We start from the raw sequence: 27,332 nt of genomic DNA on the forward strand, positions 1-27,332 counted from the left end.
CTGATTGACAAATACTGCCAAGAGTTACATCCAGAAATCAAAGACGCTATTATGACAAGATCGGATATTTGGGTGTTTGTATCCAGCTGCATACATCAAATAAGAATATATCATTCTATAATGCTACTACACTTCTTAATCCACTACACTCATGAGAGATCATCGTGATGATCCTAGATATACGCCTACACCAACGAGTAGTACAACAGCGAAGCAGAATAATGCGCTAGTTATACCAAAAACTTTAAAAACATCACTCAATTCGCAAATCGTCTTATCTGAAGAAGCCTACACCAAAGCCTTAAGTGACATAATAAAGAGAGATTTCTTCCCAGATCTCAAGAAGGCAGATGATTTGAGCTACGATATTAATAATTGGGTGGGAAATAAAGCCGCAGATGAGGAAACAGACTCGCAACATATAGAGTACGATTACAGTAGGATGTCACTAGAGCAGTTCCAATCGAAATTCACATCAGAGGATAATGCCAGCTTTAGCTACCTCCTTCATAAGGCTAACCTCAAACGTCGTGAACGCTATGCATGGGCATACAACGCAGAATTACTCGCCAATCAACGGAGGATAGAAAGTGGCGACAGGCTTTCACGGCAGATCGAAGATGTCAGTTCAATCTTAGCAGATGGTGAGAAACGATTGCTAGAGAGTAATATCGGCGTGAACGATATCAGTGATTTTGGTGGTGAAGGAAACGAGCAGGCACTCGTACGGAGAGAAAAAGCTATCAATCAGCAAGTACAGTTGGGTCTAGAGAAGGCTCCTAAAGAGGGCATGTCTCTTGTACCTTCTTCTAGCAAAGATGTGCGTAAAGCTGGCGTAGATACGTGGGGATTTACGGCTACAAACAACCTGATGTTTAATCCAGATACGAATACACCTAACTATCTTGCTTTGGTAGACAAAGAAGCTGAAAATAGGCAGAATAGAGTGACTAATTATGCCGCTACGAGGATGAGTAATGATGATGACGATAATATGAGTAGCAGTATGGCTAGTACAGCACAAATCAATGCTGCCGTTAACGCTACATCTTCTACTTCTTCGGACGCTGGTTCAAGCACTCCTCATATTGGCGGTTATAAGTTCGTCGAAAGCATGCCTTCACCACGTGCACATCAGTTACCGTCTTCGAGTATTAACTCCATGATGGTGAGTGGAACGCTGTCGGGTACACCCAGACGACTTGATGAGGAGGATGAATATGACAATTGTAGGTATTATGCTTATAAAACTATTCAAGTACTCAAATTACCTTCAGCTGGCGATTTCAAGATACCAAAGATTAGTAGGCGAGACAGACTAGGTCATCAACTGGCTTCCCACGTCAAGACGAAGCAGACGCCAGCTCAATCAACACCAACTAGTAGGACACCCCGAGGCGTTTCACTTAGCCCCGCTGGACACGCTCTGCTAGAGAAGACCAAGAGGAGACGAACAAATGCAGAAGCAACACCATCATCATTTCGCAGTGTCCGTCAGTCACCAGATATACGACGGAAAGACAAAGGCTGGACGCCGACACCTCAACGGTAGAATTTGTTGTGATTTCTATGCATCTATTTCATTTATATGTACAATTGTTCTCGAAAAAGCAAACTAATTAGTCTTGAAACGCTGGTAAATTTGACCAAATTGTCCGATCGCTGATGACAATGGATTTCTCTTCTCCTGTGACATCTCAATTGCGACTTGAACAAGATTTTCAACAGCTTCATCAGTAATTTGATGGTGTACGACTATTCTGTTGGAACTAATCGTTATTCCAGCCCGATCTTTGACGCGTTGAATGAATTCCTCAAGGCTGAATCCAATTGTTGAGCTATCAAAGAAAACCATGGATGTTTCAACAGGTGATATAATTCTAATTTTAGCTTGTTCGAAGCCCTCTGCTATTCTCTTAGCTCGTTCGTGCGTCTTTGGTAAAAGTGGGAAATGATTCTCGAGAGCAAAGTCAGCAGCCTCCGCAAGAAATCCAGATTGACGGATACCACCACCGAAAAGCTTTCTAAACCATTTTGCCTTTGTGATTACTTTTTCACTTCCGACAAGAATGGAACCAATAGGTGCACCAATACCCTTGCTTAGACAGAGACTAACGCTATCGTATGGCTGGCAAAGTTTATCGATAGATAAACCTGTAGCTGCGCTAACATTCCATATGCGCGCACCATCGAGGTGCATAATCAAATTGTTGCTGGACGCCCATTCAGATATCTTTTTTGTTTCACTTTGTGGGAAAACCAGACCATTCTTGGTATTTTCAAGACTAATTATACGGGTTGGAGCATAATGTATATCATCTTCGAGTGTCGCATGGGCTTGTATATCATTAAGCTGTAAATGATGCCCATTTGTGGGCTCAACTGGTGTAATTTGTGCCTGAGAATGGAAAGCAAGACCACCAGCTTCATACTTGTAGATATGAGCGTGTGCATCGCAAAGTACGCTATGTGGTGGTTGATGCAAATGGGTGCGCAATCCAATTTGATTAGACATAGTACCAGAGACGCAAAACATAGCAGCAGGTTTACCAGTCATCTTCGCAATCTTCTTCTCAAAGTTACTAGTACTTTCATCCTCCTATCAACGTAATCAATTAGCGTTCTTCAATGAGTTTGTGAGACTCACGCCATAAACGTCATCACCACGGCTAGAGTGTTTGACGGAATACGCAAGCATTTCATCAGTCTTTACTATTATTAGTTACTCGAAAGATTGGTTTTATCACTCTTACTGGTGCTGTTATCGTGTCGGCTGTAAGTTATCAGTTATTGATATTACTATGAGTTATAAAGGGCTCCTCACTCCTGAAATCGCGTCCAAGACTTTCCAGTCTACGTGCATTAGTCGTTATTGTTCGTATAATGTTCCTCATGGTATGAATCTAACGTTCGGCAATCGACTGTCTCGTTTATATCCTGTGAGCAACCACATTGCCGGCGGGCTATCGTAGACATCAGCAGTTGATTTAATATACAAACACTATCGTAGAAGGCTCGTGCGCGATGCTCTGTATTTTATTTTTTCCGCCTTCAGATAAAAAAAACTTGCCTTCTTCTCTCTTTAAGAAGACAATCTCAAAAAATGTCAGGCGTAGATAAACGTGTACCAATTACTATCGTTTCAGGTTTCAAATCTAACGGTAAATCTGAAGCTGTACGTTTTTTCTCTTTCTCTGTAAAGCTAGCGGCTGATTTCTCCACAGGTTGCAAACATTCTCAAAAGCGGTTCAGATTTGAAGACTGTCGTACTTACACAGGATGTACAAAAAATTAAGGATTTAGCAGACGCTAATGCTGTACAACTCGCAGAAGATGACTGCATTCAACTCAAAGATGGATGTGTATGCTGCAGCCTCCGTTCTGAACTTATGGGCCAAGTATACGATCTCGCAAAGTCTGAAAAATACGGATACATCATCGTAGAAGCATCAGATGCAGCAGACCCAGAAGAACTCGCTGAAACATTCTCTGCTGAAATGGAAGATGACGAAGAAGACGATGAAGAAGCAGATGAAGAAGGTTTAGAAATCGACGAGCACGACCGTATTGCTTCCGAGAAAGTAAAGCAAATCATGAAGGAAGGTGGTCTTAACAAATTTGTCAAGGTCGATTCAGCTGTTACTATCGTCAACGCTGAAACAGTATTGAGCGACTTCCACTCCACTGAGTTCGTCGGTGATGGCTCTAAGAAGGACGACGAGGAAGATGAAGAAGAAGAATCTACCCTCACAGATGCGCTCATCGCCCAAATCGAATTTGCAGACGCCATTTACCTCAACAACGCTTCAAAGGCTAGCGCAGAAGTTAAGCAACAAGCTCACGGTGTCATCAAGGCTCTCAACAAGCGCGCTAAAGTTATTGAAATTGATAACTCAGCTATCGAAGCTAAGGATGTTATCAACGCTGGTTTGTTCACCCCAGTAGAATCATTCAACCCAGAATGGTTAAGAGCAGTCAAGAACTCCGCAGGTGGTGACTCATACGCTAACAACAACGGTATTGAATCATTCGTCTACAGACGTAGAGTACCATTCCACCCAGCACGTCTCGCCAAATTGTTCAAGGAGTCATTCCACTTCATCCAACAATCTGAAGCTCAAGATGATGAATGGGAAGACCAAGAAGAAGACGCTGAAGAAGATGAAGGAAAGGGTAAAGGCAAGGCTGTCGCTGAAGCAGAAGAAGAAGCACCACTTGATGAAATCACAACTGAGAACCTCGTCGATGCATCATCAAGAAAGCAAAAGGGTGTATTCGCTTCCCTCCTCAGAGCTAAGGGTAGCTTTTGGATTGCTTCAAGAGTCGCCGTCGGTGGTGCTCTCCAATCTTCTGGCCCTGTATTGAGCGCAGCTTCAGGTGAAATGTGGTACTCAAAGATCCCAGAAGAGGACCTCGCTCAAGTTACTCCAGATGAGCAAAAGTATGTCAGAGAAGTTGTCTTTGACGGTAAATTCGGTGACAGACGTCAAGAGATCTTTATCGTTGGTGGACCAAACTTCAACAGAAAGGAGATCGAACAAACTCTTGATGCGGCTTTATTGACAGACGATGAGTTCAAGACCTACACTTCAATCTTCGACAAAGAATTGGGTGTCTTGGAGAAGGATGAGGAACTCGCAAAGGCATTCGAAGGTGACTCTGAGTTTGTCCAATGGGCTGACGACCTTATCATGGCTCTTCTCGACGAAGAAGAAGAGGATGACAACTAAATTGTCTCATCTTTATAGATTTCTTTTTACGTGGTTTTTCCTCGATAATTATATACCAAATATAATATATTAATTAATTATGTTCTCTACATAAGATATTTACACTCATTTATTTAATTTTATATCTTATCTTTAACGTTGATGATGCAATGAAGAGAAGTACGAATAAATACGATGATACAAAGCCAACGATATTAACACTGCCTGATGAGATTTTATTTATTATAACGGAAGATGCAAGCAAGTTATCACTCACCTGTCGACGCTGTTATCACTTACGTTCACATCCTCCAATGAAAGGTATAGCGAGTCATAATGCACCTACCTTTGATTCATTTAATATGGAAAGGATACACCATGCTACACTTAAACGATTTTCTCAGTTTCTGGTTGATTTTGTAAATGATACATCAAAATCTAAGCATATCATACAATTACGATACAAACATTACGGTAATACCACAAGCGTGGAATTACAGACGCTTAAAGCTTTGTTAAAGTTACCAAATCTTGAAAGATTAGTCTATCAAACAGATAAAGCTAGTTGCATCAATACACTTGCTAGACTTTGTGACCCTTCGTTAAATAGACATCTAAGGCAAATTAATATAAAAGTACGAACTATACCAGATTTAGCACTTTATTTGAATCGATTATTACAATTACCTCATTTATCTCTACTCACGATCGATACTACGTTTAACAATATGTCGGTTATTAAGCATCAAGTCTATAATCTAATCGGTCTATTCGATTTATTTCAACCAAATCCTGATGTTAAAGTTATAACAAGGTTCATTCATTCTAGTAACTGCGTTCACAATAATCTCGATTATGATATTGACAATTACGTCATTATATGGAAGAAGTGTGTCGTATGTCTCGATCATTTTACAATTATCCGGTCATTTGATTCTTTTAACGAGATACTCGCTAAGGCTTATCAATGGCCAGATGATTCGCATTACATTAGGGAAAAACTTTTAGAGATTCACGACAAATAATAATGGAGTAACGCAGTAACGCAGCAAGACAGCAACGCAATTTGCAGTAAATTTTAATATTACTTTGTAAAGGAAGGTAGGAGTAAGTAAAGCATACCGTTATGTCACACCATGGAATGATTTAGCTTAACACCTTTGTTCATTAATATACAAATTAAATTACAATTTCGTCAGTTTGTCGAGTGCACTTGAGTACATTAGTTTAGTTGAAAATAGCAAATATTAAATACTTACTTTACGCTTTTAGTTGCATATTCTTTGTTTAACTTGAGGAAACTCTTGAAACGTTCGTCTGAAGAGTCAGACATTAACTGGAAGAGTACGGTCTCTGAAGTCGTGATTTTACCACCTGCTTGCTTAATTTGCTCAATTGCTGTTTTCTTATGTCCTGAGTGGGAACTAGAGACACCATCGAGAATAATTTGGACTTCGTATCCATTTTCAAGTAACTCAAGGGACGTTTGGAGAATACATATGTGTGTCTATGTAATTGAGTGGCATTACCTTTCTTAAGTTTCACTCACCTCAATTCCAACTAACAATACAGTCCTTATACCGCTCGTTTTGAGTGCAAAGAGAACATCATCATTGACCATAGAGAATCTAGTCTTTGGAATTGGTTTCTCTGTTAGCAATCTCGACTCATTGAAGTTAATTTCCGGTGCTGTATTTCCTAGAGCTGATGGTAGATGTTCTTAGCTTATCGGAAGAAACAGCTAGCTAGACGTACAAGATGGATTTTGCTCTGATATCAAAACAGGTAAATTGAGTATCTTCGAAAATTGTACCATTTTATTCGTAATATCCATCACAGCATCAAAGTTCTTGATGACTTTTGCTTGAATTCTTGTTAGAAAACCCACTAATGGGGTGAGTACCTACAAAAAATAGCTTGTACATCGCATACAAACAACGCAGTGTGTTTCTGATTTAATGACATGATAAATCGGGTAAGAAAACGCTATCGGGTGATTACGTCACATGATGCCTTCAGAAATAAAAATGTTTATTAAAAATATGTGTATGAGTAAATTATAACACACAAACAAGATCTATACCGATTGATCTACGTATTTGAATTATTGCGACGATGCTATGAGCTGTCAGTTATGTCTTTGTCTTAGCTTTTTACTCACTCTTTCAACATTTCTTCGAGAATAACAACATTCTCTAATAAATGTGATAATGTTACCGGTTTGATTTCTTTGACCTTTTCTAACAAAGTATCTCGACTATCCGCTCTATTCTCTTTATCATCATCTTCAGGTATACTATCCATATGGTCATCTTCTAGTTTACTATTAGTACTTCCAGTTACTTTCGGTATAATTAAACATTGTTCAGTTTGTCGATAGTGATCATAAAATGGTGTAGCGGGTCCTTCAAACGCACTAACTTGCCTCTTCTGTTGGTGAACCTCATTCGATTGGGATTTCTTTCTATTACTGGTGAATAGAGCAGCTAAAGATGATGTAGCTGATCTAGTTTTAGGTTTATTTATGAATTTATCTGCTTTTGCAGTTAAATTACTTATACCCCAGCTATTATTCCTTTCAACCCTCTTTTCAAATTCGGTATCTATAGAATCTTGGTATCGTTTATGACTAATTCTTCCAATCTCTCCGTAATCTTTCTTCTTTTGCTGATTTCTTCGTTTGTTACGAGATTTCAGGACACCCCTACCAACACCCTCTTCGAATTGCTTGACAAGTTCATTACGTTGAGCTGGTTCAACATCACCCAATAAAGCCAAAGCATCTTCAAGGTTCTCCTTAAATAACATACCTCTTCTTCTCTCCCTCAAACAGAAATCAAAATCTTGTGATGTGATATTGTTCTTTGCTTGAAGGCGATAATCATCAATTTGATCGACGAGATCTTGAATAATTGTAAGAACAATAGGTAAAGAGTTATCAGGTCGTGGATGTGACTCATCGTAATCTGGATCATCCTCATCTACCCAATCCTTTGTCATGAAACCTTCAAGTGATCTTCTAGGGTTCGAAGCGAGTGAAGCTAACGCACCTGACAGTGACACATTCATTTCTAGTGACTGTACGAAGAAATTTCTCAGACTATCCAAAATAAGATTCATCGTCTTATCATTCAAATCGAATTTATGTTGAGCTTGGAAAGGTTCATCATTTTCTGTATCGGTCGCCAATTTATATTGAGGATGTAACATTATGACAGCTTGAGCATCATCTAAGTAGCGTTCATAACCTGTAGATAACATCTCTTGCGTTGTATGAGCGTCTATAGAACCAATCAACATTAAATAGTTAGTCAACTCGTCCTCATTCACTTCAACATTTCTCATTGGTGGTGGAATAGGTAATAAATCCTCATTGAAGCCCTCCTGTTTTCCATTTATCTCCCTTTTACGGTAATCTTTCATGAGGTTATGTAATTGATGGAAATATGGGAATGCAGTTGCGTCTTTCTTTGGTATTATAGACATTAGCTTAGGTAAGCATATCTCATCAAATGAATAAGCTAGTTGACTGAATAGTTTTACAGTGGATACTGCAGTCGCATCATTAGTAGAACGCAAGTTGATTGTTATCAAATCCTTCAAAGTGAATCTACCTAATGAGGAGAAATATTCTGATGAGCCTTTGGCTTTCGCTGCATTTTCGCTCTGCAACAATACGAGAGCTGTACTACGACGTCTCTCATGTTTTTTTGTTGGTTTCTCATCACTGACCTCCTTAGCTTTGTTATCATCATCATCTGCAAGTAAATAATCCAATAGAGCTTCTGATAATGGTCCACTATTTAAGGAAGCTAACATAACTTCAAGGTAGGTAGTTACGGCTACAGCTGAATAGTCCATTGACGAACATTCCAATATTGAGGGATAGAGAACGCTACCAAAGAAAGTATCATTGACTGATGCTAAGATATTTTCAGCTATTGCTATGCCATATTTATTGTTACTCCTCAAACCCCTTTTGATTATCTCAGCGGTGAATTCAAATACGCTCATAAATACCCATAATTGATTTTGGAAGGCAATACTGGTTGATAATTCAACACTAGCCACCAGGCCCAACCTGTTGACTATATTAGAACGTGATTTTTGTTCTTTATCTTGAGGATCTGTCGGTATGACTGCCAAATTTGTCGGAAGTATACCATAGACAGCACCCAAACCAGCTGCTAGGACCTCAGCAAGGTCACCATCCACAATAAATTCAGCGACAGCCGCTTTTATGTCTACGGAAGAGGATAATTCAATGTTTGAAGCTTCAGTTTCATTGATATTGTCTGATGTGCTGACTTCAAACAATAGAAGTATAGCTGCACGTGCCAAGTCACCAGTGCGTCCTTCTCTATGTACCCATCGCAGCAGATAAGTGAAGAGTAAGAATTCAGCTAAGTTGGACAATTAGAGAATCCCCATTTCATAATAGTTTAACCTACAGTCTGATTTATTTGAGAGAGCACCACGTGAGGTGACAGTACTCATTGATGTTGGAGACGTAGGCCTATCCTCATGAGATTCCCTTCTATTTCTCGTTGGGTATCTTATCCATGATCTGTCCATGAAGAATATGTGAAGAAGTGATGGAGATGATTTAATTTTGTTGCAGAGGATACACAAGAGGTCAACCACTAGAGGCAATGTTAGTCTAAGCAATTAATGTGAAAGTAGTGTCTTACAGTGCTCTTCATATTCCGATGGCTGAGAAGTAGCTGCCGTACTAGCAGCACCCAAGACCCTTGATGTTTCAATATTCGGTGTGTTATCACCTGTACATATCTTAAGTAGTTGTACTAGAGGTTTATGTACTGGTGCTTGGACAAAAAAGTGAGACTGCATTGTAACACAGAGGTTTGAAACTGCCTTGAGTACTTCTGTTTTGATACCAACAGGTCTGTCAGCTGCGGTGGTTTTCAATGAGTTAATATACTATTCAAAGTGTTACGAACCCGCTGATAAATTAACTAACTTTGATAGAATGTCTGTTTTTATATTAGATAAACGCGTTTAAAGCGATAAGAAGGCAAACCTTGTGAGAGAAACCAATCTAAAGCAGGTGGAGATTCTTCAATATCTTGATATTTGCCTGTCTCAAGGACGAGTGTGTCCACTATTCTACTCAAACGCTTTGGTACTTCCGTTGATTGTATACCGCGCAACAATTGACGTTCATCTGGTCTATTGAGAGTGTCCTTATAATATGATTGAATGGTATATCCAGTATAGTAAGCTAAACTCACTTGTATCGCCTGCCAATTCAACTCCATTTCAGATAAGACTTCTTGCTGGGTGTATATCAATGGCTGGATTATAAATAGAATAATAAACGTACGAGTGATCTGCCATTTCTCGTCGTTGCATTTATTGGTAAATGCAAGAGATTCGTAAAGAAGTCCATCTCTTGACTGTTCAACTTGAACATTCATATGCCATTCTCACATCACTCACATTCAGGTCAATTTTGTAGACACGCTAAAGGGGATTTAGAGGATGTTATTAAATCAGCAATTGATAAGAACTTCAGACTGTTTGGCTTGAGTGAACATGCACCGAGATATAGGAAACAGGATTTATATCCAGAGGAGGTGTGTATATTATTTATTTATTACATATTCCACTTACTCAAGTCAAAAAGAGCGATCTAAAACCAGAAGATACAATGTCTATTTTCGAAGATTACCTCAGTCACGCACACAAGTTAAGAGAAAACTATAAGAATAGCATAGACTTACTGGTAGGATTAGAAACAGATTACGTCACAGAACAGGATCTTATCGGTACAGAGGACTTGATAGCCCGATATGAGAATACGTCAACACCAATTGAATACATCGTTGGTTCAGTACACCATGCATTCGAGACACCAATAGATTTTGACAAGCAGACGTTTGACAGCGCCCTAGAGACTGCTGCAACACGAAAGAGTCTATATAGCGAATACTACAGTCGTCTTCTCCATCTAGTCAAGACACTCGAACCAGAGGTAGTTGGCCACATCGACCTGATAAGGCTCTATGAACCAAATGTCGCGTTAAATAACTACCCAGACGCTTGGAAACTCATAGAGGATATTGTCAAGCATGTCGCTAGTTATGGCGGTTTAATCGAAGTGAATGCAGCTGCTATCAGAAAAGGATGGGTGGTGCCATATCCTGCGTCAGATATACTCTCGATAATAAGGAATAACGGTGCTAGGCTTACTTTATCGGATGACACACATACGCCTGAAAATGTTGGTTTGAATTACTGGCGCGTATTCGAGTACTTGAAATCACATGATGTAACCGATATTTACTATCTCGAGAGATGTGAGAAAGGCACACCAAGCGCAGGAAGGCGTGGCAGGACCATCGCGAAGAAATATGAAGGCAAGTGGTCGACTGACATCTTCTGGAGTACGTGCAATCCAAGTTGGAAGTAAAAAATGTTTATTAGAGTCTATATTATGCATTTATCATACCATACACCAGAAAGCTTGACAAGTGCCTTGGCTGCTGATAGGTTATGAGATGAGAGTATTAATGCTCATTTGCCGTTGTGTTTCGATTTCTGTGACATTCAGTGGAGTCTGCACACTCGATGACTTTTCCGTGATTTTCTCGACGACGGTTAATCCTGCTTTAGATTCCAAATCACCTTCAACAAGCTGGATTGTTTGTTAGGCAGTCTTCAAGGTTAGCGAACTAGCGAAACCCACATCGGAAGAAGTTTCAGAGAGTTCTTGTAGATATGCAATATCGAGTGAGAAGGCCAAAACTGCAATACTTTCTACCACTAAGAGATTATACATAATTAGATTGATAGCGGTAACAATTTGGTGATATACGAATAATGACTTATATACCTTATAAATGACAACCAAAGCTATTCCTATCAAACGTGTAAATCTGTGATCCAACATTTTGCCTGGTTGCGCAATTGTTTGGTCGGCATGATCTTTTGTATATCTAATGCGGCAGAATACATGTTTTGCTTCTAGAACAGCAAATACAAAGTAGTGGCACGCTATTAGATACTCGGTTGTTCATTTAGTTTCATAGACCTGTGGTGTGTTTACTCACGTAATCCGTAAATGGTCTAAACTGTTCTCCTGTTGAACTCCAATTGTAATACTCTATCTATTTTCTCTGTTAATAACAGCCTGTTATTTCTTTCTTTACTTGCATAAGATTGCCATAGACCGTAGAATATACCTAAATGTATTTAAAATTAGCATTCTACATTTAGTACACTCACCAAAAGTTAAAAAAGCAAGTGACAAACCTATCTAGAGGCCCGCAATAGTATCTGCGTACAAAACTTTGCACTCTTTTCGTTACCGGTGTGTCCGTCATGGCGGACGTAAAACAAGATAAGAGATTTTAGATTCATTTATAAATACAAAGCAAAATAAATAAACTAGATTAACTTAATAATTCAGTCAGCATACAACTATGTATTGGATTGTGTATACCCTGAATGTCTTGATAATTATCTGTTGTAATTGTCTGCTTACGTCACATATTGTTAAGTTAGAAATAAAGAGCGGGATGACTTTGTCTATGTAACTGATACGTATTATATCTAGAGATGCCAGAACGGTATAGCAGGTATAGGAAACATGACAGAACTAAGGTAAAGAAATGTGGAGTTTTTATTCGAACGACAACTTCTGGAAAACATGTCATGACGCGTAAAAACACTCAATGGCCTCTATATTATGCATTTATTATACTACACATCCAGTAATGTTACGTAGGTAGACGGCTGATGATCTAGGTTGTGAGACGAGTATTTACGCTGACTTCCAATTATGGCTTGCTCTTCGTGATATCCGATGGAGTTTGTACATTCAATTGCGTTTCCTCGATCTTCTCTATGACGTTAGGTCCTGTTTTTGATTCCAAATCATTCTGAACAGGCTGGAGTGTTTGTTAGATAATCCTCGTAGCTAACAAAACCCACATCAGAATGAGACTCGGATAGTTCTTTTAAGTATGCAATATCGAGTGAAAAGGTCAAAATTGCGAAAACTCCTGCACCCAGAAGATTGTAGATGATAAGATTGATAGCGATATCATCTTGATGGTAGACAAAGAATGCTTTGAATGCCTTAAAAACGACGATTGGAACGAGTATTATCAAATATACAGCTCTTCTTATTAGGAGCCTATCTGATTCTGCAATCATCTGAACAGCGTAATCCTTTTTATATATGATGCGACGGAAGATATGCTTGGCTTCTGTCATTGCCAATGCGCCATAGTAAACCCCTGATAAATACTGAATAGGTTTAGTTAATATCATACTTACATGAAGTGTGTTTACTCACGAATCCTGCAACTGACATAAAATTATTTCCCTTAAATGACATAGCATCGACGTTTATCTGGTTATAAACTTAATAGCATTTTCATGTTGCTTAACTACTCACCCAAAACTGCCATATACCGTAAAGTATACCTAGTTTTATTGAGAATCAAGTTTCGAATGTAGCGCACTCACAAGCAGACAATCCAGCCAAAGATAAACTGTCTAGGGTCCCACAGTAGCATCTGCGTACTAATTTCTGCACTCTTTTCGTCATCATTTTTTCCGTCATGGCGGACGTAAAATAAGATAAGAGATTATACATTCACTTATAGCACAAAGCGGACATAATTAATCTACCTTGAGTCAATAATCTAATCGGTACGTAGCTGCTTATGTGTTAAATGTATACTGAATGTCTTGGTATTGTCTGCTTATGTCACATCTTTAAACTGAACTGCATCATGGTTCTGTTTATGTATCTGATAATTTTCAAGGGATGTGAGAAAAATACATTCGTAACAGTAAAATCCGGCAGGACTATTGCAAAGAAATATGAGGACAAGTGGTTAACTGACGACGATTCTGGGCACGTGTAATCGAGTTGCAATTAGGAATATACACAATAATGTCTTTTATGCATTTATTATACCATACATACAGAAATCTTACTTAGTTATTTGGCTTGTGAAGTAGGTTCTGGGTCGAGATTATTAGCACTGTCTTCACCTGGTGGTTTGTTGTTCGTGCCATTTGGTGCTGTTTGTATACCTGAAAACTTCCATACGATTTGCTTAATGGCCTCTAATCCTGCTCTTGATTCCAAATCATTTTGAACAAGCTTAATTGTTTGTTAGCGAATTACTTTTAATTAGCAAACTCACGTCATGAAAATCCTCAGAGTGTTCTTGTAGATACGTAATATCAAGTAAATAAGTGAAAATTGCGATAGTTCCTGTAAGTAAAAGATGATAAATGATGTAATTGACGGCAAGAGCAGCTTGCAGATCTACGAAAAACGCTTTCGATGCCTTAAAAATGACAGCTAAAGCGAGTGCAATCATATATATAGCTCTGCCGAATATCAATTCATTTGGTTTTTCAACTATGCAGACGGCGTTGATTTTCTTGTACCTGATACGACAGAAGATGTATTGAATTTCTGAGAATGCAACTACACAATATTGACGCCCTATTAAAAACTAGAGTAGTATATTTAGTATTATACTCATATGAATATGTTTACTCACAAATCCTAGATATGATCCGGGAGTGAATTCTGTAAAGAGACTGTATCCATATGGCTGATTATGAAGTCAATGAGGCTCTTTGTATTACATAATTCACACACATAAAGTTGCCATAAACAGTAAAATATAACTAAATTTATTGAGAACTAGCATTTCAAATGTGACATACTCACTGGCGATCAATCCAACTAATGATAATCTATCTACAGGACCACAATAGTATCTCCTTACCAAAAGTTGCACTTTTTTCGTCACTGGTGTCTCCGTCATGGCGGACGTAAAATAAGATAAGAAAATATACATTCACATATAACATAAAACAAACAAAAAAAAAAAAGTTTTGCTTGAGTTCGTAACTTAGTCAACATATGGCTGCCCCTGTGTTCATCTGTATACTGGATGTCTTGCTAATTGTCTGCTTGTGTCACATGCCGCTAAGTTAGATTTAAACTGCCTGATTTTGTATAACCAACTTATACCTACTGTCTCAACAGATGGAAGAAAGGTAAGCAGGTGTAGGAAACAAGACAGGACTATATTAAAGTAATGTCAAGTTTCGTATTCAAGTGAAAACGTCTGTAGCACACGTCACGGTAAGTAAAAATACTTGATGGCGAATACATTATGCATTTGTTATACCATACATCCAGAAATCTTACGAATTGAGTTGGCTGATGATATAGGTTGTGAAACAAGAGTATTAACGCGGGCTTCCACTTGTGGTTTGCTCTTCGCGATGTTCAATGGAGTTTGTACATTCAGTGGCTTTTCCACGATTTTCTCTATAGCATTAAGTCCTGCTTTTGATTCCAAATCATTTTGAACAGGCTGGAGTGTTTATTAGAAAATCCTCATAGTTCGCAAAACCCACATCGGTAGAAGACTCAGAAAGTTCTTGTAGATATGCAATATCGAGTGAGAAGATCAAACCTGCAACAATTCCTGCACTTAGAAGATCATAGATGGTAAGGTTGATTGCGATATCATCTTGGTGGTTAAGAAAGAATGCTCTGAATGTCTTGAAGATGACAACAAAAGCTACGATTAACAGACGTACAAATCTGCCTAATATCAGTTTGTCTGAGTCTGCGACTATCTGGTCAGCGTAATGTTTCTTATATCTAAGGCGGCAGAAGACATGTTTGACCTCTGCGATTGCAAATGAGCCATATTGAATTCCTGCGATGTACTGAATAGTTTAATTAATGCTGTACTTCTATGAAGTATGTTTACTAACGGATCCTGCATCTGCCATAACAGTATTCCTATTAAATGACATACTATTGAAACTTATCTGATTGTAAATTTAACAACAGCCTGTTCTTGTTATTTTTACTCACGTACGTCTGCCTTGTAAGGTAAAATAAACCTGAATGCATTTAGAATTAGCGTTCTAAGTGTAGCATACTGACAAGCTATTAATCCAACTAGTGATAACCTAGCTAGAGGCCCACAATAGTATTTCCGTACTAGATTTTGCACTCTTTTCGTATCTCTTGTATCCGTCATGGAGGACTTATAATAAGAAAAGAAATCATACATTCATTTATAAATACAAAGCGAAAACAAATAATTTAGCTTAACTTAATAATTTAGTCAGCATATAGCTGCCTCTGTGTTAGTCTGTTTACTGAATGTCTTGATAATTGTCTGTTACGTATCGATAAGTTAGAACTAAACTGCATGGTGGTTCTGTCTGTTTAAATTGAGATTGGATGAACTTGCATCGTTATGGAAAGGTACATCTTGGAATTCTTTGTCCTCTCTATAATCCTTGGCGTCGTAAGGAGGCGCGGCATCTGTAGGATATGGTGGCACATAATCTGGCTGGTTGCGACTTGGAGCGTACGACAGAGTAGGCGCATAGCGTAGGTTAGCCTGCAATGGATATGCTTGTGGCTGCTGTGGCTCATTCTCCTTCGGAACCTGTAGGTGGAGTTAGACTATTTACAGCGACGAATAAAGCCGAACTAACGTGATACGCATTATTTTGCAATTGATTTTTGTATCTCCACCACAAACCTATGAATATGATAGCCAAAACGATGATAACAGCCATCCAAATCGCGTGTACCCATACACCGCGACTCCAGTCGTCGTTACAGACTAGATTGCGATGAGAGATCGCTTAATATAATAACAAAGAACTCACAATCATCGACTCTCGTTTGATCGTCCTCATCTGACAATCTATTCTTGCAGTGGTCTATGCTCTCACTCTTGAGCTTAATGTGCACGATTAAGGCAGCGATTTCGAGTGAGGATATGATAAAACCAGCGCCAATGATAGATTTAGCATATAAAGCCACAGTACGAGGTGATTTCTGTTGTTAAAATATAAGCGGTGCATCGTGTGAGTATAAAAAGATAACGCACTTTAACTGCTACGATGATACCGAAGAGCTCAAAGACGCTTAAACCGAGGTATATAGCACCTAAAGCGATATCTGCTGTACGTAATTCAGATGCAGAATCAGTGCTATCTTTGAGTAAAGAAGCGCCTCTAACTACGCAATAAATCAAGCCTACAAAGCTCACAAAGATTGCTAATGGTCTTAAGGAGTGATTAAAACTATTGTTCATTCTCTGCATTACGCTATTGTAGCTTGGTGGGCTTTGATAGTTTGTCGCCATCGTGATGGTATGACTTCAAGAAGTATGTGATAGGTCTGCGGTCGTTACCAAATTTGGTAAGCAATAATAAAAGCTTAGATAGTTTAATCTATGTTAGACTTTGTATCTGGAGATATAAATATACTGGTATGCTAATTTTAGGGATGTAGATAATCGATGAACAATGAAGTAATATTTTTAGATAGAAATAACAAATAAGCGTTTAAAGCGGACAATTGGGGGTTTCACAATTAGAGTGTTTAATATAACGAATACAGGTGGAGATATTGCGAATCTAATTAATTTGTATAATAAAACTACTATATACCTTTATACAGACGGATATATCTCTTAGCTTACAACTACCACAATGTCTACGGTATCAAGATACATTGAAGAGCATAAAGACGCATTTATTAAGAGATTAAGAGAGGCCGTTGAGATCCCATCAGTCTCCGGTGAAATAAAACGTAATAGCCTCATAAGTGTCATACTCATCTGACGTCTTCATATAGGCAGGGACCAGGTTATCCGTATGGGACACTGGTTGAAATCTCAATTGGAAGAACTAAACGCTGATGTTAAACTTATCGATATCGGCACTCAAGAGTTAGAGGGAGAGACCATCCCACTCCCCCCAGTCGTGTTTGCACAAGTTGGCAACGACTCAAACAAGAAAACGCTTACTATTTATGGGTGCGTATTACTTATGATACTATAATTGTATAGCTTACTAAAATCAGTCACTACGACGTTCAACCAGCCAACACAAGCGACGGCTGGGATTCTGAGCCATTTGAACTCACAATAGAAGGTGATTTGATGAGAGGTAGAGGCTCTACAGATGGTGGGTGATTACACTTTAATAATTATACATACTCATACGGAAGTAGACAAAGGACCAATCGTTGGATGGTTGAACACCTTATCAGCATACAAAGAAACCAAGACACCACTTCCTGTAAACATTAAGTTTGTTTTCGAAGGTATGGAAGAATCTGGCTCTGAAGGTCTCGACGAGCTTGTCGTCAAGGAAAGTCAGGGCTTCTTAAAGGGAACAGACGCCGTTTGCATTTCAGACAACTATTGGCTCACAAACCGCAAACCAGCATTGACATATGGTTTGCGCGGTGTTTCTTACTTTGAAATTTGTGTCTCCGGTCCAAATGCTGATCTCCACTCTGGTTAGTGTCTTACAAGTCTATTGTTCTATGCTCAATTTCATAGGTGTATTCGGTGGTACTGTCCACGAACCAATGACAGATCTCATCAAGGTCATGGGTACTCTTGTCAACACAGATGGCAAGATCACGATACCAGGATTATACGAAATGGTTCAGCCACTCACAGATGAAGAGTTAGCCAGATACAAGGTCAGTTAGGATTTATTCGATCGTACTACTCACTAAAAATGCATTAGAACATGGATTTCGATGTAAAGGAATACCAAGACAGCATCGCATCAAAGCCAATTACCGTCTCAGATGATAAGGCAACGATCCTCATGAACAGAATGAGATATCCATCTTTGTCATTACATGGTATCGAAGGTGCATTTTATGGCGGTGGTGCAAAGACCGTAATTCCAGCAGGGGTCAAGGGTAAATTCTCTATCAGAACCGTACCAAATATGGACATCCAAAAGCTTGAAGAACTTGTCAAGAAGCATTTGAACAGCGAATTCGCTAAACTCAACTCACGCAGCAATTTCGAAGTCGTACAACTTTCAGCAGGTCCTGCATGGGCAGCCGATCCAAACCATTGGAATTTCCGTGCTGCAGCTAAGGCAGTCAAGTCTGTCTTTGGTGTGGAACCAGATGTGAGTAAATGTTGAGATTTCGAGTGAAAGTTTAATAAACGAATAAAACAGCTCACCAAAGAGGGTGGTAGTATACCAGTTACTCTCACATTCGATGAAAGTCTCAAAGTAAATGTCTGCTGTGGGTTTATTCCTTGGCATAACTCTACTCTCTAATGATGAACAGTGTTGCCAATGGGCAGATCTGACGATGGTGCACACTCAACCAACGAGAAGCTCAACATTTCTAACTTCATTGAGGGCACAAAGGTCTTCGCTGAATATCTCGAGAATGTTGCAACTCATGACTAAGATGAATTAGATGAATACTGAATGGATTGCACAATAATGAACATTATATATACTACCTCCTGTATAACATGGGATGTATTGTTGCTTTAAAATAATTAGTGTGCTGTTTATAGATATCCGAGCATCTTATATCCCTATAATTGCGTACAAACATAGTAAGTATCTACCTTCTGATATGTCCGTTGAGCATCGAGATTAGCATCTTGAATGTATTTTGCATATACATTAAGTACCTTCAATCCAAGGGAGTAGGTTGCCATGCTGTATATGATAGTATATCTGAAATACGAGACACCTAGACCCTTTGGGTAATGAGTGTACGAAAGCGAGTAATGAAGGAAGTTATGTCTTGGAATAGTGATACTCCTTATAGAAGTATACTATTTTAGATAATTGTAATCATTCATGTCTCCGTCTTTATTGTTTATATTCAACAATCATTAAATAACTCTTTGCTAATATTTAAAATTTCTTATCGTACTAATGATGTCATCAGCAATCTGACCTCTTTGACAACGATATAGTCTGAATTGACTTTTTGAAGCTTTCCTAGATGTCAACTGTCTTTATTGTATTTAATTTTACTTTTATCTTCTTTTGGAAATATGAGTTATTTTTTAGTTAATAGACCATGTCTTGTAGTACCGAGAGATTAACGCATAAAGAGCGTTACTTCAAACATTATTGAGAAGCTAGCAACTTGGAATGCAGCGGATGGGTACCATCTTCATTAATTTGTTGCGTCAGTTTCTGTTCTAGGTGGTACCTTGAGGTTTCATAAAGTATCTGATAAGGGTCGTTGATAGCACGCGAGAAAAACACGCAGCTGTTTCATATGAGATCTGAATGATTCACTTATATTGCAGGTGGTGTTTTGAGTGCTTTTGTTTTCTGAACAGATTTAAAACATTCAACATGAACTTCCAATCAGTATCAATTGTATGCCACCCTTGATGCCACGAAGTCAACTAGATTATCACATCCCACCCACATGTTTAGAAAACCGAGCCATCCGGGCTTCCAAATGTGAAAGACGGCTATGTATTCAAAGGATGAAAACTTGTGTAGGATTCCATGTAATTATTCCAATCTTATGTGTCTTTAACCAGTTCAACATCACATTACGTTTAATTTGACTAACTGGGTGATGAATCAGTTAAACGAATGAAATTTCAGGCAAAAACGATGAGAAGATAATGAGTATCACATAGAGAGTATACATTAAGCAGTTGACTTCCTAACTTTGGAGAAGTCCAGGACTCAAACCAATAAGACATCCTTTCTAAGAAGTAACAGAATTACATTAGCTTTTGCACTAAACGGTAGTATACAGAATATATTCACGATTTTAAATAGTTGTATCATAACCTAGTGAGAATATTAAAAGATTATACGGCGTGTGTTGATATCATCACGACATGAATCGTGTCAACTATCAGATGTACTACATTTCCACTTAAAATAACAGACCTAGACATACAATATCCAAAAATAATCACTAAAATTAATTAGTTCTATGCAATTAAATACAAAAAGTTCTATAACTCATGCTTTTGTGGTCTTTCGCCGAAGAGCAGCGAACCAACTCTTACGAAATCCGATTGATAATCCAAAGCCCGAATGTAATCAGCAGACATACCCATTGAAAGTTTCAAATTCAAACCATGACGCTGATTGAGTGTGTTGCGAGTGTCTACAAGTCTCATGAAGTCGTTATTGACCTCACTATCAGCTGTAGATTCTTTAAGACTACCTATCGTCATTAATCCGATTAAATTGAGATGCTTAGACTGTTTGAGGAATGCTATCAAATCGTCTAACTCGCTCGAATGATTACCCAAACCGCCCTTATTGTCCTCATTAGAAGTGTTTATCTGTATAAATATATCAAGCTGTTTAGTTAACAGCTCATCCAACTTCTTCGCGTGTGAAAGTTTCTCCAATGTTTGAATCGATTTCAAGTTCGGTATAGCGGCTAATGATTTGAGTTTGTTAGATTGTAGTTTACCTATGAAATGCCACTTTATGTCACTGCCTTGTAACTCCTTACTCTTGCGTTCTAGCTCTTGTATATAATTCTCACCGAAATCGGTCTGGTGATAACTCAAAAACTCTTTTATCTTACTAACTGGTTGGTATTTAGAAACCGCTATGAGTGTAGCGGTGGATGATTTTTTATTTATGTTCTGTCGTACATCCAGAAGCCTCTCTTTCAAAGACATCGTCGTCATCAACAAAGAATGATCGATCTCTATTTCCTAGCTATTTTGCTATGGCGAGTTATTCTCTACATTTTCTTTAGGGAGATAAAACCTAGGGGTGTCCACAATATACCAAAGAAGAACACCCCAGTGATCTTCGTCGCTGCACCCCATCATAATCAGTTCTTGGACGCTTTACTGCTTTCTTCTGAAGTAATAAGAGCGTCAAACAGGAAGTTAAGCTTTTTAACGGCTGATAAATCCATGAACAGGTTCTTCATCGGTGAAATGGCAAGAGCTATGGAAGCTATACCTGTGAAGAGGGCAGCAGACGACGCAAAACCTGGTATTGGTACTATTTACATGAAATCCGGTCAAGCTGATACAAAAGTTTACGGTTTAGACACTAAATTCACCTCTCAATTGGAGCCAAAAATGTCTATCAGTTTGTCAAACAGCCTTGGAGGGGCTACAGCTGAAGTTCTAGAAGTAATTAGTGATACTGAGTTGTCACTCAAGAAACCACTTAATAAGGATATTGCTGTAAATGCTTTACTATCGGTCGGCGATTCACATCCCCAACAAGCGATCAAATATAAAGTCTTACCTTTCATTGACCAAGAGCAAATGTATAAATCTGTCTATGATAAACTAAAATCGGGCGGTTGTATTGGTATCTTCCCAGAAGGTGGTTCACACGATAGATCAGATTTGTTGCCCCTCAAAGCGGGTGTTACTGTCATGGCATTAGGAGCAATGGCCGCAAACCCTGATCTACAAGTTCAAATCGTGCCTGTAGGATTATCTTATTTCCATGCTCATAAGTTTAGATCGAGAGCTGTCATCGAGTTTGGTGCCCCAAGAGCTGTACCGAGAGACTTAGTAAATTTATTCAATCAAGGTGGTCAAGATAAGAGAGAAGCATGTAAGGATCTCCTTGAGATCATCTACGACGGTCTTAAAAGTGTCACTGTTCAGGCTCCTGATTATGAAACTCTAATGGTCATCCAAGCTGGTAGAAGATTATTCAAAACACCAGGTCAACATTTAACACTCGGTCAAGTTGTTGAATTGAATAGAAGACTTATTGCAGGTTATTTACAATATAAAGATGATCCCAAAATCCAGAAAATCCGCACACGAATTCTCAAGTACAACAGGATGCTTCAGGATTTGGGTATACGTGACCATCAAGTTGAAGCGGCAACAAGAAAGAGTTGGAAAACATTAGGATTGCTACTCTATCGTATTGAGTTATTAACAATATGGGGATTACTTGCATTACCTGGTGCTGTATTACACATACCTGTCTTCTTTATCGCAAAGATCATCAGTCATAAGAAGGCAAAAGAAGCACTTGCGGCATCAACTGTCAAGATAAAAGCCAGGGATGTTGTGGGTAGCTGGAAAGTCCTCGTCAGCTTAGCTTTGATTCCACTGTTATACACGATTTACGTTATTCTCGCAACTTACGTCGCTAGAACCTATGGGGAAGAACTCGGACTTTCAGAGTTTGTCATAAAGTGGTCTCCAATTTGGGCGCTTCTCTCACTTCCATATTTGGGTATCTCGGCTCTCAAGTTCGGTGAAGTTGGTATGGACGTATATAAATCCCTTCGACCATTATTTGTCAGTTTATTACCATGGAACGAAAAAGAATTAATGAAAGTGAAAGTTATGAGACAAGATTTAAGTAACGAATTGGCTGATATAAGTGAGTCTTGATATTTCAAGAAAGCGACGACTAACGGCACCCTCAGTTGACGAATACGGACCTAAACAAATGGAAGATTTTGAGAAAATGAAGGTCCTTCCGAGCGACGTTTCACAACCGAAAGTCGAGCAAAGTCAATCGCCATTTCAATGGCTTGATGAGATGTTGTTTGGATGGTCTACAACGAAAAGATCTACGGATTCGCAACCTGATTCACGGACTGATGATGTAGGCTCAAAAGAACAGGTGAACAAACCACCTACGAATGTTTTAGAAGAGGGTGATTTCGACACCGTCGTATCCTTCCTCGATACGTCTATAACGAAAAAGAAAAATAACTAAGAGTTATTTGTAATTGTTTATTGTTTTGTTTTTAGCATTTTGCATTATTTTGACTGGCTTATCTTGTGTCATCATCAATGCCGCTGAAGTTAGCACATCATAAGTAAGAAGGCTATGGTATATAGGCCACTGCTCTAAACTACTAATAGATCTTACCACCCGTATAACGCTGCTAACATCGAGCGTGTGCGTAAAGACGAAGAGAAAGCCCACCTTGAACGTGAATTGGAAGTATCAATAAACAATAGCAATGTGGGTAGCTATATCGCTTCTAAAGTAACGATCTAAAGTTACCCAGGAATCAAAGAACAGATTAGATAAATTGCGCAATAAACCAACTAATCCTGATAATAGAGAACACAGATCTGAGCATATAAACTTCTGGTCAGATTTGGAGAAATCAGCGAACGAAAAGGGTAAAGCAAAGGATGAATTCCCAGATATGCAGCTTCAGAGACCCTCCGCGAGGTGGTATGACAGTCAGGACGACAGAGCCCACGCCCGAGATGCAGAACCTCAGAGGAAGCGTTTCAGGAATGACAAGTAGGCTTTTACTATTCTTAAAAATCTAGGCTAATCTCGAACAGAGACGGCGACACTAAACTCAAAGATACACAAGATCCGCTGAATATCATGAAAGAAGCAACCCATGAGCTTGACAAACGCTCTAAAGTTTCCAAACCCATACGCAACTCGCACAAGATGTCCAAACGAGAGAGGAGGGAAGAGAAAGAGAGACAGCGTGCACGTCAGTTGTAGTTATTCTTAAGTTTACAGTATTGTATTTCTAGATCCATACAAGAACACCCATCCATACGAGCTGGAAGCAAGCGATGATGAACAGAAACTGGAGTCTGCGTCGGCGTTCTGAGGAGCCGACAGAGACTAGCGTGGCGGCCGATGCTGATGATGCGTCTGGGAGGAGAACGTATTTCAGACTCCTGAGCTGTAAAATGTAAGCGTAACCACATAGCTAAGGAAATACACACCAAAAAGAATCCTTGTGCTGCGAGACAATAGAGGAACACGGCGTAGTAGACGAATCTCCAGGATGGGAAGAACAGCTTGACGGCAAGGGGTGGGAGAACACTGACGAATTTGTAACCACAGTATGACATGAGTTCGACGCTGCCACTGACGCCAGCTGACCAGCCTGTTTCTGCACTAGCGCCTGTTTCGACACCAAGAAGATAGCAAATGAGTTTGATTAGGGCCAGTTCAGTGAGTGCAATGGCAAACGAAACCGAGGCTCTACCACCTAACACCTCCGGATGGAATCTATTATGTATACCTGCATATATTGCTGCTAAAATGATGTAAGTTACGACAGACATGAACGGAATGTACAGATCTGGTGAGTTGACATCCTGCCTAGGGGAGAGGTATCCAGCAGTGATTGGTGCGCCGTCTGGAGCGAAAGTCTCATTTCTCGTACGCATCCAGCGTTTGTGTGTCCATGGGAAGCAAATCAGACGCAATTTCGCACCTACATAGGCTGTACTGACGTTGAAGAGGCTTTTAACAATTGGCAGAGGTAAATGGCGTGCGAGATTTCTATCTACATAATCGTGCCCTGCTGCAAACGCGGACTTGCCGAATTGAATTCCCATTTGTGTCGTGCCATCGTTCAAATTGAATGGCTGCTGGTATTGTTGCTGCTGATAAGCGAACTGAGGCTGCTGAAACTGTTGCTGCTGGTATATATTATCTGTCTGTGCATTTGTATTCTGATAGTGGGATGGATTGTAAGGGTCGCTGTCGTATCCCGGATGGCTGTCTAGACTCCCCCGCGAGTCCTTTGCGAGGCTGTCCGGCGTCAATGGCGGCTTAAACGCGTGTTGTGGTACTGGGTGCTGTAGTGGTACCTGCGAACTCGTTGCGTACATTTGAACGTTTGGGAAGAAGTCACAACTCGTTCGTCCAGGACGGCCATTTGGAGGAATAAAAATAAAAAATGTCGTTCTACAATCAAGACAGCAGCAGTAGCGACGACGATATTCAGATTTGCTGGCAGGCCAGCCAGTCCAACTTATTACATCAGCTCGCTGGTACTCAAATGAGTGGGTGAATGTCTCTATATACAACGGCTTATTAACAATTTACTAGCTAGGCTACCCCCACCACCACCACCACCGATATCGCCTCCTAAATCTTCACCTGCACCCTTGTCACGCAAGTCGAGGAGTTTCACCCGCGATAGATCGCAGCAGTTCAGGCGTACGCGGAGTTCGCGCTCACATGTGGCTATACCCCAGCCAGCTCCTATCGACGACGTGGGTACAGACAGGGACGATTCAGAGTGCGAGAGTTCCAAACCTAAGAGACAAAAGATATCAAAACAGAGCACAGAGTTAGATATCTTGATAGAGAAAGTATCAGCGAGGCTGAAACGTGAGAGGAGTTCAAATTCATCAGTACAGGAGTGTCAGTCGAGTTACACAACAGATTCTATACCACCACAGCCACAGAATAGCACAAACACGCTGTCTTCCCTATCGTCACAGTCGACGAGGATACCCAGACAGATAGCTACCCGCACTATCCCTTCGCAGACAGCCAACCAGCATTTCAAAGCACCCGAGAGAGTCCATCAGAATAGCAACTTCCCACCGCAAGCACAGGTCAGGGCAGAGGGCAAGGCAAGTTGCATACCTGCGAAACGCGAACGATCACCTGAAATGGCACTCCCGAAAGTGAAACATGAATACTCACCCGACACTATCGAGGCGAAACCAACAATTCTTGAAGACGATGATAGGCAGGATATCAAGCCAAAGCAGGAAGACAAGATACCGTCATCAGACGGCGCAGACTACAGCTGTGGGGAAGATTTCGATGTGGACATCCTTGAACAAGTTTGTGCACAATTCGACTAACGCTATTTATTATAACTATATCTATAAGTTTCTATATCTATACACATTGCTAATATTTTGGCAAATCTATAACGCCACCTTTGTTGCACCAGTTTGATAGCTCGGGCGTGACTTTTATTTGACATCCGAGGCGAGATCTAAGTTCATCATAGCCAATGGCATACTGAAGCATGTCATCCTCCTCGTCTTTAATTTCTGGGAGGAAAGATGCAGCTTCGGCGCTATCTTGCTCTGGGAAGTACATATGACAGGTCGCGCATTCGAGCTTTCCATCACAGACACCCTCGACGTTACCTAGACTTTCCCTGCGTCCGACATTCATTAGGGTTTCGCCAAGGAGAGCGTCTACGACGTGCGTTTCACCCTCCGCATCCCTAAAACGAAGTTTAACAATATCACTCTCTTCAGCATGTATTGCTTCTTTCACTTCTGCACCGCCGTTATCCAAATCTAGACTACGTGCTTCTGCCGCTTTTACAGCCTTTGCGGGGTCATAACCCAGTCTTCCACGCCAATGAGGCCAATGTATCGCACCGTTTACGACGTTGGTGAGGAACTTGTCGCTATCCCATGGACGTAAATTACCATACCAGTCACCACTTGGGAAAACAAGTGCGTTAGCTGCCCATCTGAAACTTATTAGCTTTGTTTACCAAAAAGCATTATGACTCACTTGTGGCCACCGATGTGTGATATCTCATAGAGGTGTACTTTATCACTTAGACCGCGTTTTAATACATCTTCGCGTAGCTTTTGTATCGTAGGTTCACCCGCTTCTGCACAACGACAATCTCTACTGCCGTGTGTACAAATGTATATGTGGATATGATCATTCTTTGGACTCTTATTGAGCTGTTCTATTATTTGAGATGTTGATCTCCCATCTGTAGCTCCCATACTTGGATATATTTGACAATCTTGGTTATCGTCAGCGTTTGGATTGAAAGCTAAGCCAACGAGGACGCCAGCTTGCTTGAGATCTTTATTGATAGCGAGATCGTCGTATTTACTAGAAATTCCAAGCACTTTGCTTGGCCATTCTTTCGGCGGTACTCTAGTGTGGACTATCAGATGTCCATCATGAGCAGGACTTGATCCAGCTAATGGAGAAGGGTCGAATGGCTCAGCTTGCAAACTATAGAGTCGCCGACTAGCGTTTTGTAGCCTCAATGACGATCTAATTCTGAGCATTTTATTGGATGATAACTCAAAAGAA

The 27,332-nt window shown here is 39.8% G+C and overlaps 19 protein-coding genes across 19 annotated transcripts; 8 read left to right on the forward strand and 11 right to left on the reverse strand.

Annotated features, from left to right (window-relative positions):
* Positions 1–151: 151 nt before the first annotated feature.
* On the forward strand, positions 152–2,598 carry WALSEDRAFT_69007 (hypothetical protein; the record flags this gene model as incomplete). The annotated part of the gene is made up of 1 exon (XM_006958398.1): positions 152–2,598. One exon carries the CDS (start codon positions 152–154, stop codon positions 1,550–1,552), a length of 1,401 nt encoding a protein of 466 aa, XP_006958460.1. The 3' UTR covers positions 1,553–2,598.
* On the reverse strand, positions 1,616–2,894 carry WALSEDRAFT_64384 (hypothetical protein; the record flags this gene model as incomplete). Its single annotated transcript, XM_006958399.1, has 4 exons — positions 1,616–2,599; positions 2,648–2,707; positions 2,754–2,773; positions 2,825–2,894. 4 exons carry the CDS (start codon positions 2,892–2,894, stop codon positions 1,616–1,618), a joined length of 1,134 nt encoding a protein of 377 aa, XP_006958461.1.
* Positions 2,895–3,103: 209 nt separating this feature from the next.
* WALSEDRAFT_64385 (hypothetical protein) lies at positions 3,104–4,730 on the forward strand (the record flags this gene model as incomplete). The annotated part of the gene is made up of 2 exons (XM_006958400.1): positions 3,104–3,175; positions 3,225–4,730. 2 exons carry the CDS (start codon positions 3,104–3,106, stop codon positions 4,728–4,730), a joined length of 1,578 nt encoding a protein of 525 aa, XP_006958462.1.
* A 155-nt stretch (positions 4,731–4,885) lies between these two features.
* WALSEDRAFT_57512 (hypothetical protein) lies at positions 4,886–5,771 on the forward strand. Its single transcript, XM_006958401.1, has one exon. It carries the CDS (start codon positions 5,024–5,026, stop codon positions 5,732–5,734), a length of 711 nt encoding a protein of 236 aa, XP_006958463.1. The 5' UTR covers positions 4,886–5,023; the 3' UTR covers positions 5,735–5,771.
* Positions 5,772–5,921: 150 nt separating this feature from the next.
* WALSEDRAFT_60427 (LOC495931 protein-like protein) lies at positions 5,922–6,686 on the reverse strand. The gene is made up of 4 exons (XM_006958402.1): positions 6,617–6,686; positions 6,465–6,572; positions 6,259–6,413; positions 5,922–6,216 (listed from the first exon to the last, which is right to left on the reverse strand). Exons 1-4 carry the CDS (start codon positions 6,672–6,674, stop codon positions 5,965–5,967), a joined length of 573 nt encoding a protein of 190 aa, XP_006958464.1. The 5' UTR covers positions 6,675–6,686; the 3' UTR covers positions 5,922–5,964.
* Positions 6,687–6,738: 52 nt separating this feature from the next.
* On the reverse strand, positions 6,739–10,110 carry WALSEDRAFT_60428 (hypothetical protein). Its single transcript, XM_006958403.1, has 8 exons — positions 10,054–10,110; positions 9,962–10,006; positions 9,751–9,913; positions 9,671–9,703; positions 9,401–9,622; positions 9,161–9,352; positions 6,871–9,112; positions 6,739–6,827 (listed from the first exon to the last, which is right to left on the reverse strand). Exons 2-8 carry the CDS (start codon positions 9,986–9,988, stop codon positions 6,767–6,769), a joined length of 2,940 nt encoding a protein of 979 aa, XP_006958465.1. The 5' UTR covers positions 9,989–10,006; positions 10,054–10,110; the 3' UTR covers positions 6,739–6,766.
* A 37-nt stretch (positions 10,111–10,147) lies between these two features.
* On the forward strand, positions 10,148–12,012 carry WALSEDRAFT_69011 (histidinol phosphate phosphatase H; the record flags this gene model as incomplete). The annotated part of the gene is made up of 2 exons (XM_006958404.1): positions 10,148–10,306; positions 10,357–12,012. 2 exons carry the CDS (start codon positions 10,148–10,150, stop codon positions 11,140–11,142), a joined length of 945 nt encoding a protein of 314 aa, XP_006958466.1. The 3' UTR covers positions 11,143–12,012.
* On the reverse strand, positions 10,357–12,064 carry WALSEDRAFT_69012 (hypothetical protein). Its single transcript, XM_006958405.1, has 4 exons — positions 11,958–12,064; positions 11,886–11,914; positions 11,419–11,839; positions 10,357–11,367 (listed from the first exon to the last, which is right to left on the reverse strand). Exons 3-4 carry the CDS (start codon positions 11,620–11,622, stop codon positions 11,224–11,226), a joined length of 348 nt encoding a protein of 115 aa, XP_006958467.1. The 5' UTR covers positions 11,623–11,839; positions 11,886–11,914; positions 11,958–12,064; the 3' UTR covers positions 10,357–11,223.
* Positions 12,065–12,297: 233 nt separating this feature from the next.
* On the reverse strand, positions 12,298–13,296 carry WALSEDRAFT_60433 (hypothetical protein). Its single transcript, XM_006958406.1, has 5 exons — positions 13,206–13,296; positions 13,135–13,163; positions 13,033–13,089; positions 12,666–12,983; positions 12,298–12,622 (listed from the first exon to the last, which is right to left on the reverse strand). The coding sequence occupies exons 1-5, from the start codon at positions 13,288–13,290 to the stop codon at positions 12,512–12,514; spliced, it is 600 nt and encodes a 199-aa protein (XP_006958468.1). The 5' UTR covers positions 13,291–13,296; the 3' UTR covers positions 12,298–12,511.
* Positions 13,297–13,649: 353 nt separating this feature from the next.
* WALSEDRAFT_32637 (hypothetical protein) lies at positions 13,650–14,526 on the reverse strand. Its single transcript, XM_006958407.1, has 5 exons — positions 14,434–14,526; positions 14,362–14,390; positions 14,261–14,314; positions 13,895–14,212; positions 13,650–13,851 (listed from the first exon to the last, which is right to left on the reverse strand). The coding sequence occupies exons 4-5, from the start codon at positions 14,072–14,074 to the stop codon at positions 13,687–13,689; spliced, it is 345 nt and encodes a 114-aa protein (XP_006958469.1). The 5' UTR covers positions 14,075–14,212; positions 14,261–14,314; positions 14,362–14,390; positions 14,434–14,526; the 3' UTR covers positions 13,650–13,686.
* A 283-nt stretch (positions 14,527–14,809) lies between these two features.
* On the reverse strand, positions 14,810–15,769 carry WALSEDRAFT_28794 (hypothetical protein; the record flags this gene model as incomplete). Its single annotated transcript, XM_006958408.1, has 6 exons — positions 14,810–14,836; positions 14,900–15,088; positions 15,132–15,278; positions 15,318–15,449; positions 15,498–15,554; positions 15,605–15,769. The coding sequence occupies 6 exons, from the start codon at positions 15,767–15,769 to the stop codon at positions 14,810–14,812; spliced, it is 717 nt and encodes a 238-aa protein (XP_006958470.1).
* Positions 15,770–15,789: 20 nt separating this feature from the next.
* WALSEDRAFT_60434 (hypothetical protein) lies at positions 15,790–16,890 on the reverse strand. Its single transcript, XM_006958409.1, has 4 exons — positions 16,637–16,890; positions 16,413–16,584; positions 16,236–16,366; positions 15,790–16,186 (listed from the first exon to the last, which is right to left on the reverse strand). Exons 1-4 carry the CDS (start codon positions 16,850–16,852, stop codon positions 15,935–15,937), a joined length of 771 nt encoding a protein of 256 aa, XP_006958471.1. The 5' UTR covers positions 16,853–16,890; the 3' UTR covers positions 15,790–15,934.
* Positions 16,891–17,243: 353 nt separating this feature from the next.
* On the forward strand, positions 17,244–18,983 carry WALSEDRAFT_64393 (CNDP dipeptidase; the record flags this gene model as incomplete). Its single annotated transcript, XM_006958410.1, has 8 exons — positions 17,244–17,343; positions 17,389–17,569; positions 17,617–17,720; positions 17,767–18,057; positions 18,101–18,246; positions 18,294–18,692; positions 18,744–18,813; positions 18,859–18,983. The coding sequence occupies 8 exons, from the start codon at positions 17,244–17,246 to the stop codon at positions 18,981–18,983; spliced, it is 1,416 nt and encodes a 471-aa protein (XP_006958472.1).
* A 1,486-nt stretch (positions 18,984–20,469) lies between these two features.
* On the reverse strand, positions 20,470–21,205 carry WALSEDRAFT_38405 (hypothetical protein; the record flags this gene model as incomplete). Its single annotated transcript, XM_006958411.1, has 1 exon — positions 20,470–21,205. One exon carries the CDS (start codon positions 21,203–21,205, stop codon positions 20,522–20,524), a length of 684 nt encoding a protein of 227 aa, XP_006958473.1. The 3' UTR covers positions 20,470–20,521.
* Positions 21,206–21,284: 79 nt separating this feature from the next.
* On the forward strand, positions 21,285–24,042 carry WALSEDRAFT_32641 (hypothetical protein). Its single transcript, XM_006958412.1, has 3 exons — positions 21,285–22,898; positions 22,945–23,783; positions 23,828–24,042. Exons 1-2 carry the CDS (start codon positions 21,473–21,475, stop codon positions 23,238–23,240), a joined length of 1,722 nt encoding a protein of 573 aa, XP_006958474.1. The 5' UTR covers positions 21,285–21,472; the 3' UTR covers positions 23,241–23,783; positions 23,828–24,042.
* WALSEDRAFT_69017 (hypothetical protein) lies at positions 22,888–24,042 on the forward strand. Its single transcript, XM_006958413.1, has 4 exons — positions 22,888–23,343; positions 23,390–23,492; positions 23,539–23,783; positions 23,828–24,042. Exons 1-4 carry the CDS (start codon positions 23,318–23,320, stop codon positions 23,997–23,999), a joined length of 546 nt encoding a protein of 181 aa, XP_006958475.1. The 5' UTR covers positions 22,888–23,317; the 3' UTR covers positions 24,000–24,042.
* On the reverse strand, positions 24,000–25,136 carry WALSEDRAFT_38411 (YIF1-domain-containing protein). The gene is made up of 2 exons (XM_006958414.1): positions 24,230–25,136; positions 24,000–24,186 (listed from the first exon to the last, which is right to left on the reverse strand). The coding sequence occupies exons 1-2, from the start codon at positions 25,124–25,126 to the stop codon at positions 24,028–24,030; spliced, it is 1,056 nt and encodes a 351-aa protein (XP_006958476.1). The 5' UTR covers positions 25,127–25,136; the 3' UTR covers positions 24,000–24,027.
* A 54-nt stretch (positions 25,137–25,190) lies between these two features.
* Positions 25,191–26,745, forward strand: WALSEDRAFT_69019 (hypothetical protein). The gene is made up of 2 exons (XM_006958415.1): positions 25,191–25,300; positions 25,347–26,745. The coding sequence occupies exons 1-2, from the start codon at positions 25,195–25,197 to the stop codon at positions 26,114–26,116; spliced, it is 876 nt and encodes a 291-aa protein (XP_006958477.1). The 5' UTR covers positions 25,191–25,194; the 3' UTR covers positions 26,117–26,745.
* On the reverse strand, positions 25,197–27,259 carry WALSEDRAFT_38414 (hypothetical protein). Its single transcript, XM_006958416.1, has 2 exons — positions 26,790–27,259; positions 25,197–26,745 (listed from the first exon to the last, which is right to left on the reverse strand). Exons 1-2 carry the CDS (start codon positions 27,011–27,013, stop codon positions 26,166–26,168), a joined length of 804 nt encoding a protein of 267 aa, XP_006958478.1. The 5' UTR covers positions 27,014–27,259; the 3' UTR covers positions 25,197–26,165.
* Positions 27,260–27,332: the final 73 nt, after the last annotated feature.

Source organism: Wallemia mellicola (genome assembly GCF_000263375.1).
Source record: "Wallemia mellicola CBS 633.66 unplaced genomic scaffold WALSEscaffold_10, whole genome shotgun sequence".
In the NCBI taxonomy this organism is placed as follows: domain Eukaryota; kingdom Fungi; phylum Basidiomycota; class Wallemiomycetes; order Wallemiales; family Wallemiaceae; genus Wallemia; species Wallemia mellicola.

Bases quoted from the DNA above. Each gene is read 5' to 3' on its own strand.
- WALSEDRAFT_57512 (XM_006958401.1), top strand. From the start codon at position 5,024: ATGAAAGGTATAGCGAGTCATAATGCACCTACCTTTGATTCATTTAAT.
- WALSEDRAFT_60427 (XM_006958402.1), bottom strand. From the start codon at position 6,674: ATGTCATTAAATCAGAAACACACTGCGTTGTTTGTATGCGATGTACAA. The intron at 6,573-6,616 runs GTAGGTACTCAC...CAAGAATTCAAG, and splicing joins CGATGTACAAGCTATTTTTT to CAAAAGTCATCAAGAACTTT. The intron at 6,414-6,464 runs GTACGTCTAGCT...ATCTACCATCAG, and splicing joins ATCAGAGCAAAATCCATCTT to CTCTAGGAAATACAGCACCG.
- WALSEDRAFT_60428 (XM_006958403.1), bottom strand. From the start codon at position 9,988: ATGGAGTTGAATTGGCAGGCGATACAA. The intron at 9,914-9,961 runs GTGAGTTTAGCT...TCATATTATAAG, and splicing joins TGAATTGGCAGGCGATACAA to GACACTCTCAATAGACCAGA. The intron at 9,704-9,750 runs GTTTGCCTTCTT...ATATAAAAACAG, and splicing joins AGATTGGTTTCTCTCACAAG to ACATTCTATCAAAGTTAGTT.
- WALSEDRAFT_69012 (XM_006958405.1), bottom strand. From the start codon at position 11,622: ATGTTGGATCACAGATTTACACGTTTGATAGGAATAGCTTTGGTTGTC. The intron at 11,368-11,418 runs GTGGGTTTCGCT...CAAACAATCCAG, and splicing joins TCTCTGAAACTTCTTCCGAT to CTTGTTGAAGGTGATTTGGA.
- WALSEDRAFT_60433 (XM_006958406.1), bottom strand. From the start codon at position 13,290: ATGATGACGAAAAGAGTGCAGAAATTAGTACGCAGATGCTACTGTGGG. The intron at 13,164-13,205 runs GTGAGTGCGCTA...CAATAAAACTAG, and splicing joins TTTGGCTGGATTGTCTGCTT to GTATACTTTACGGTATATGG. The intron at 12,984-13,032 runs GTGAGTAAACAC...AAACCTATTCAG, and splicing joins TTATGTCAGTTGCAGGATTC to TATTTATCAGGGGTTTACTA.
- WALSEDRAFT_32637 (XM_006958407.1), bottom strand. From the start codon at position 14,074: ATGATTGCACTCGCTTTAGCTGTCATTTTTAAGGCATCGAAAGCGTTT. The intron at 13,852-13,894 runs GTGAGTTTGCTA...CAAACAATTAAG, and splicing joins ACTCTGAGGATTTTCATGAC to CTTGTTCAAAATGATTTGGA.
- WALSEDRAFT_60434 (XM_006958409.1), bottom strand. From the start codon at position 16,852: ATGCAGAGAATGAACAATAGTTTTAATCACTCCTTAAGACCATTAGCA. The intron at 16,585-16,636 runs GTGCGTTATCTT...TTTTAACAACAG, and splicing joins GTATCATCGTAGCAGTTAAA to AAATCACCTCGTACTGTGGC. The intron at 16,187-16,235 runs GTTAGTTCGGCT...CTCCACCTACAG, and splicing joins TGCAAAATAATGCGTATCAC to GTTCCGAAGGAGAATGAGCC.
- WALSEDRAFT_32641 (XM_006958412.1), top strand. From the start codon at position 21,473: ATGGCAAGAGCTATGGAAGCTATACCTGTGAAGAGGGCAGCAGACGAC. The intron at 22,899-22,944 runs GTGAGTCTTGAT...CGGCACCCTCAG, and splicing joins TAACGAATTGGCTGATATAA to TTGACGAATACGGACCTAAA.
- WALSEDRAFT_69017 (XM_006958413.1), top strand. From the start codon at position 23,318: ATGCCGCTGAAGTTAGCACATCATAA. The intron at 23,493-23,538 runs GTGGGTAGCTAT...AAAGTTACCCAG, and splicing joins TATCAATAAACAATAGCAAT to GAATCAAAGAACAGATTAGA. The intron at 23,784-23,827 runs GTAGGCTTTTAC...AATCTCGAACAG, and splicing joins AAGCGTTTCAGGAATGACAA to AGACGGCGACACTAAACTCA.
- WALSEDRAFT_38411 (XM_006958414.1), bottom strand. From the start codon at position 25,126: ATGTACGCAACGAGTTCGCAGGTACCACTACAGCACCCAGTACCACAA. The intron at 24,187-24,229 runs GTGTGTATTTCC...TACATTTTACAG, and splicing joins CAGCACAAGGATTCTTTTTG to CTCAGGAGTCTGAAATACGT.
- WALSEDRAFT_69019 (XM_006958415.1), top strand. From the start codon at position 25,195: ATGTCGTTCTACAATCAAGACAGCAGCAGTAGCGACGACGATATTCAG. The intron at 25,301-25,346 runs GTGGGTGAATGT...ACAATTTACTAG, and splicing joins GCTCGCTGGTACTCAAATGA to CTAGGCTACCCCCACCACCA.
- WALSEDRAFT_38414 (XM_006958416.1), bottom strand. From the start codon at position 27,013: ATGGGAGCTACAGATGGGAGATCAACATCTCAAATAATAGAACAGCTC. The intron at 26,746-26,789 runs GTGAGTCATAAT...AATAAGTTTCAG, and splicing joins TCACACATCGGTGGCCACAA to ATGGGCAGCTAACGCACTTG.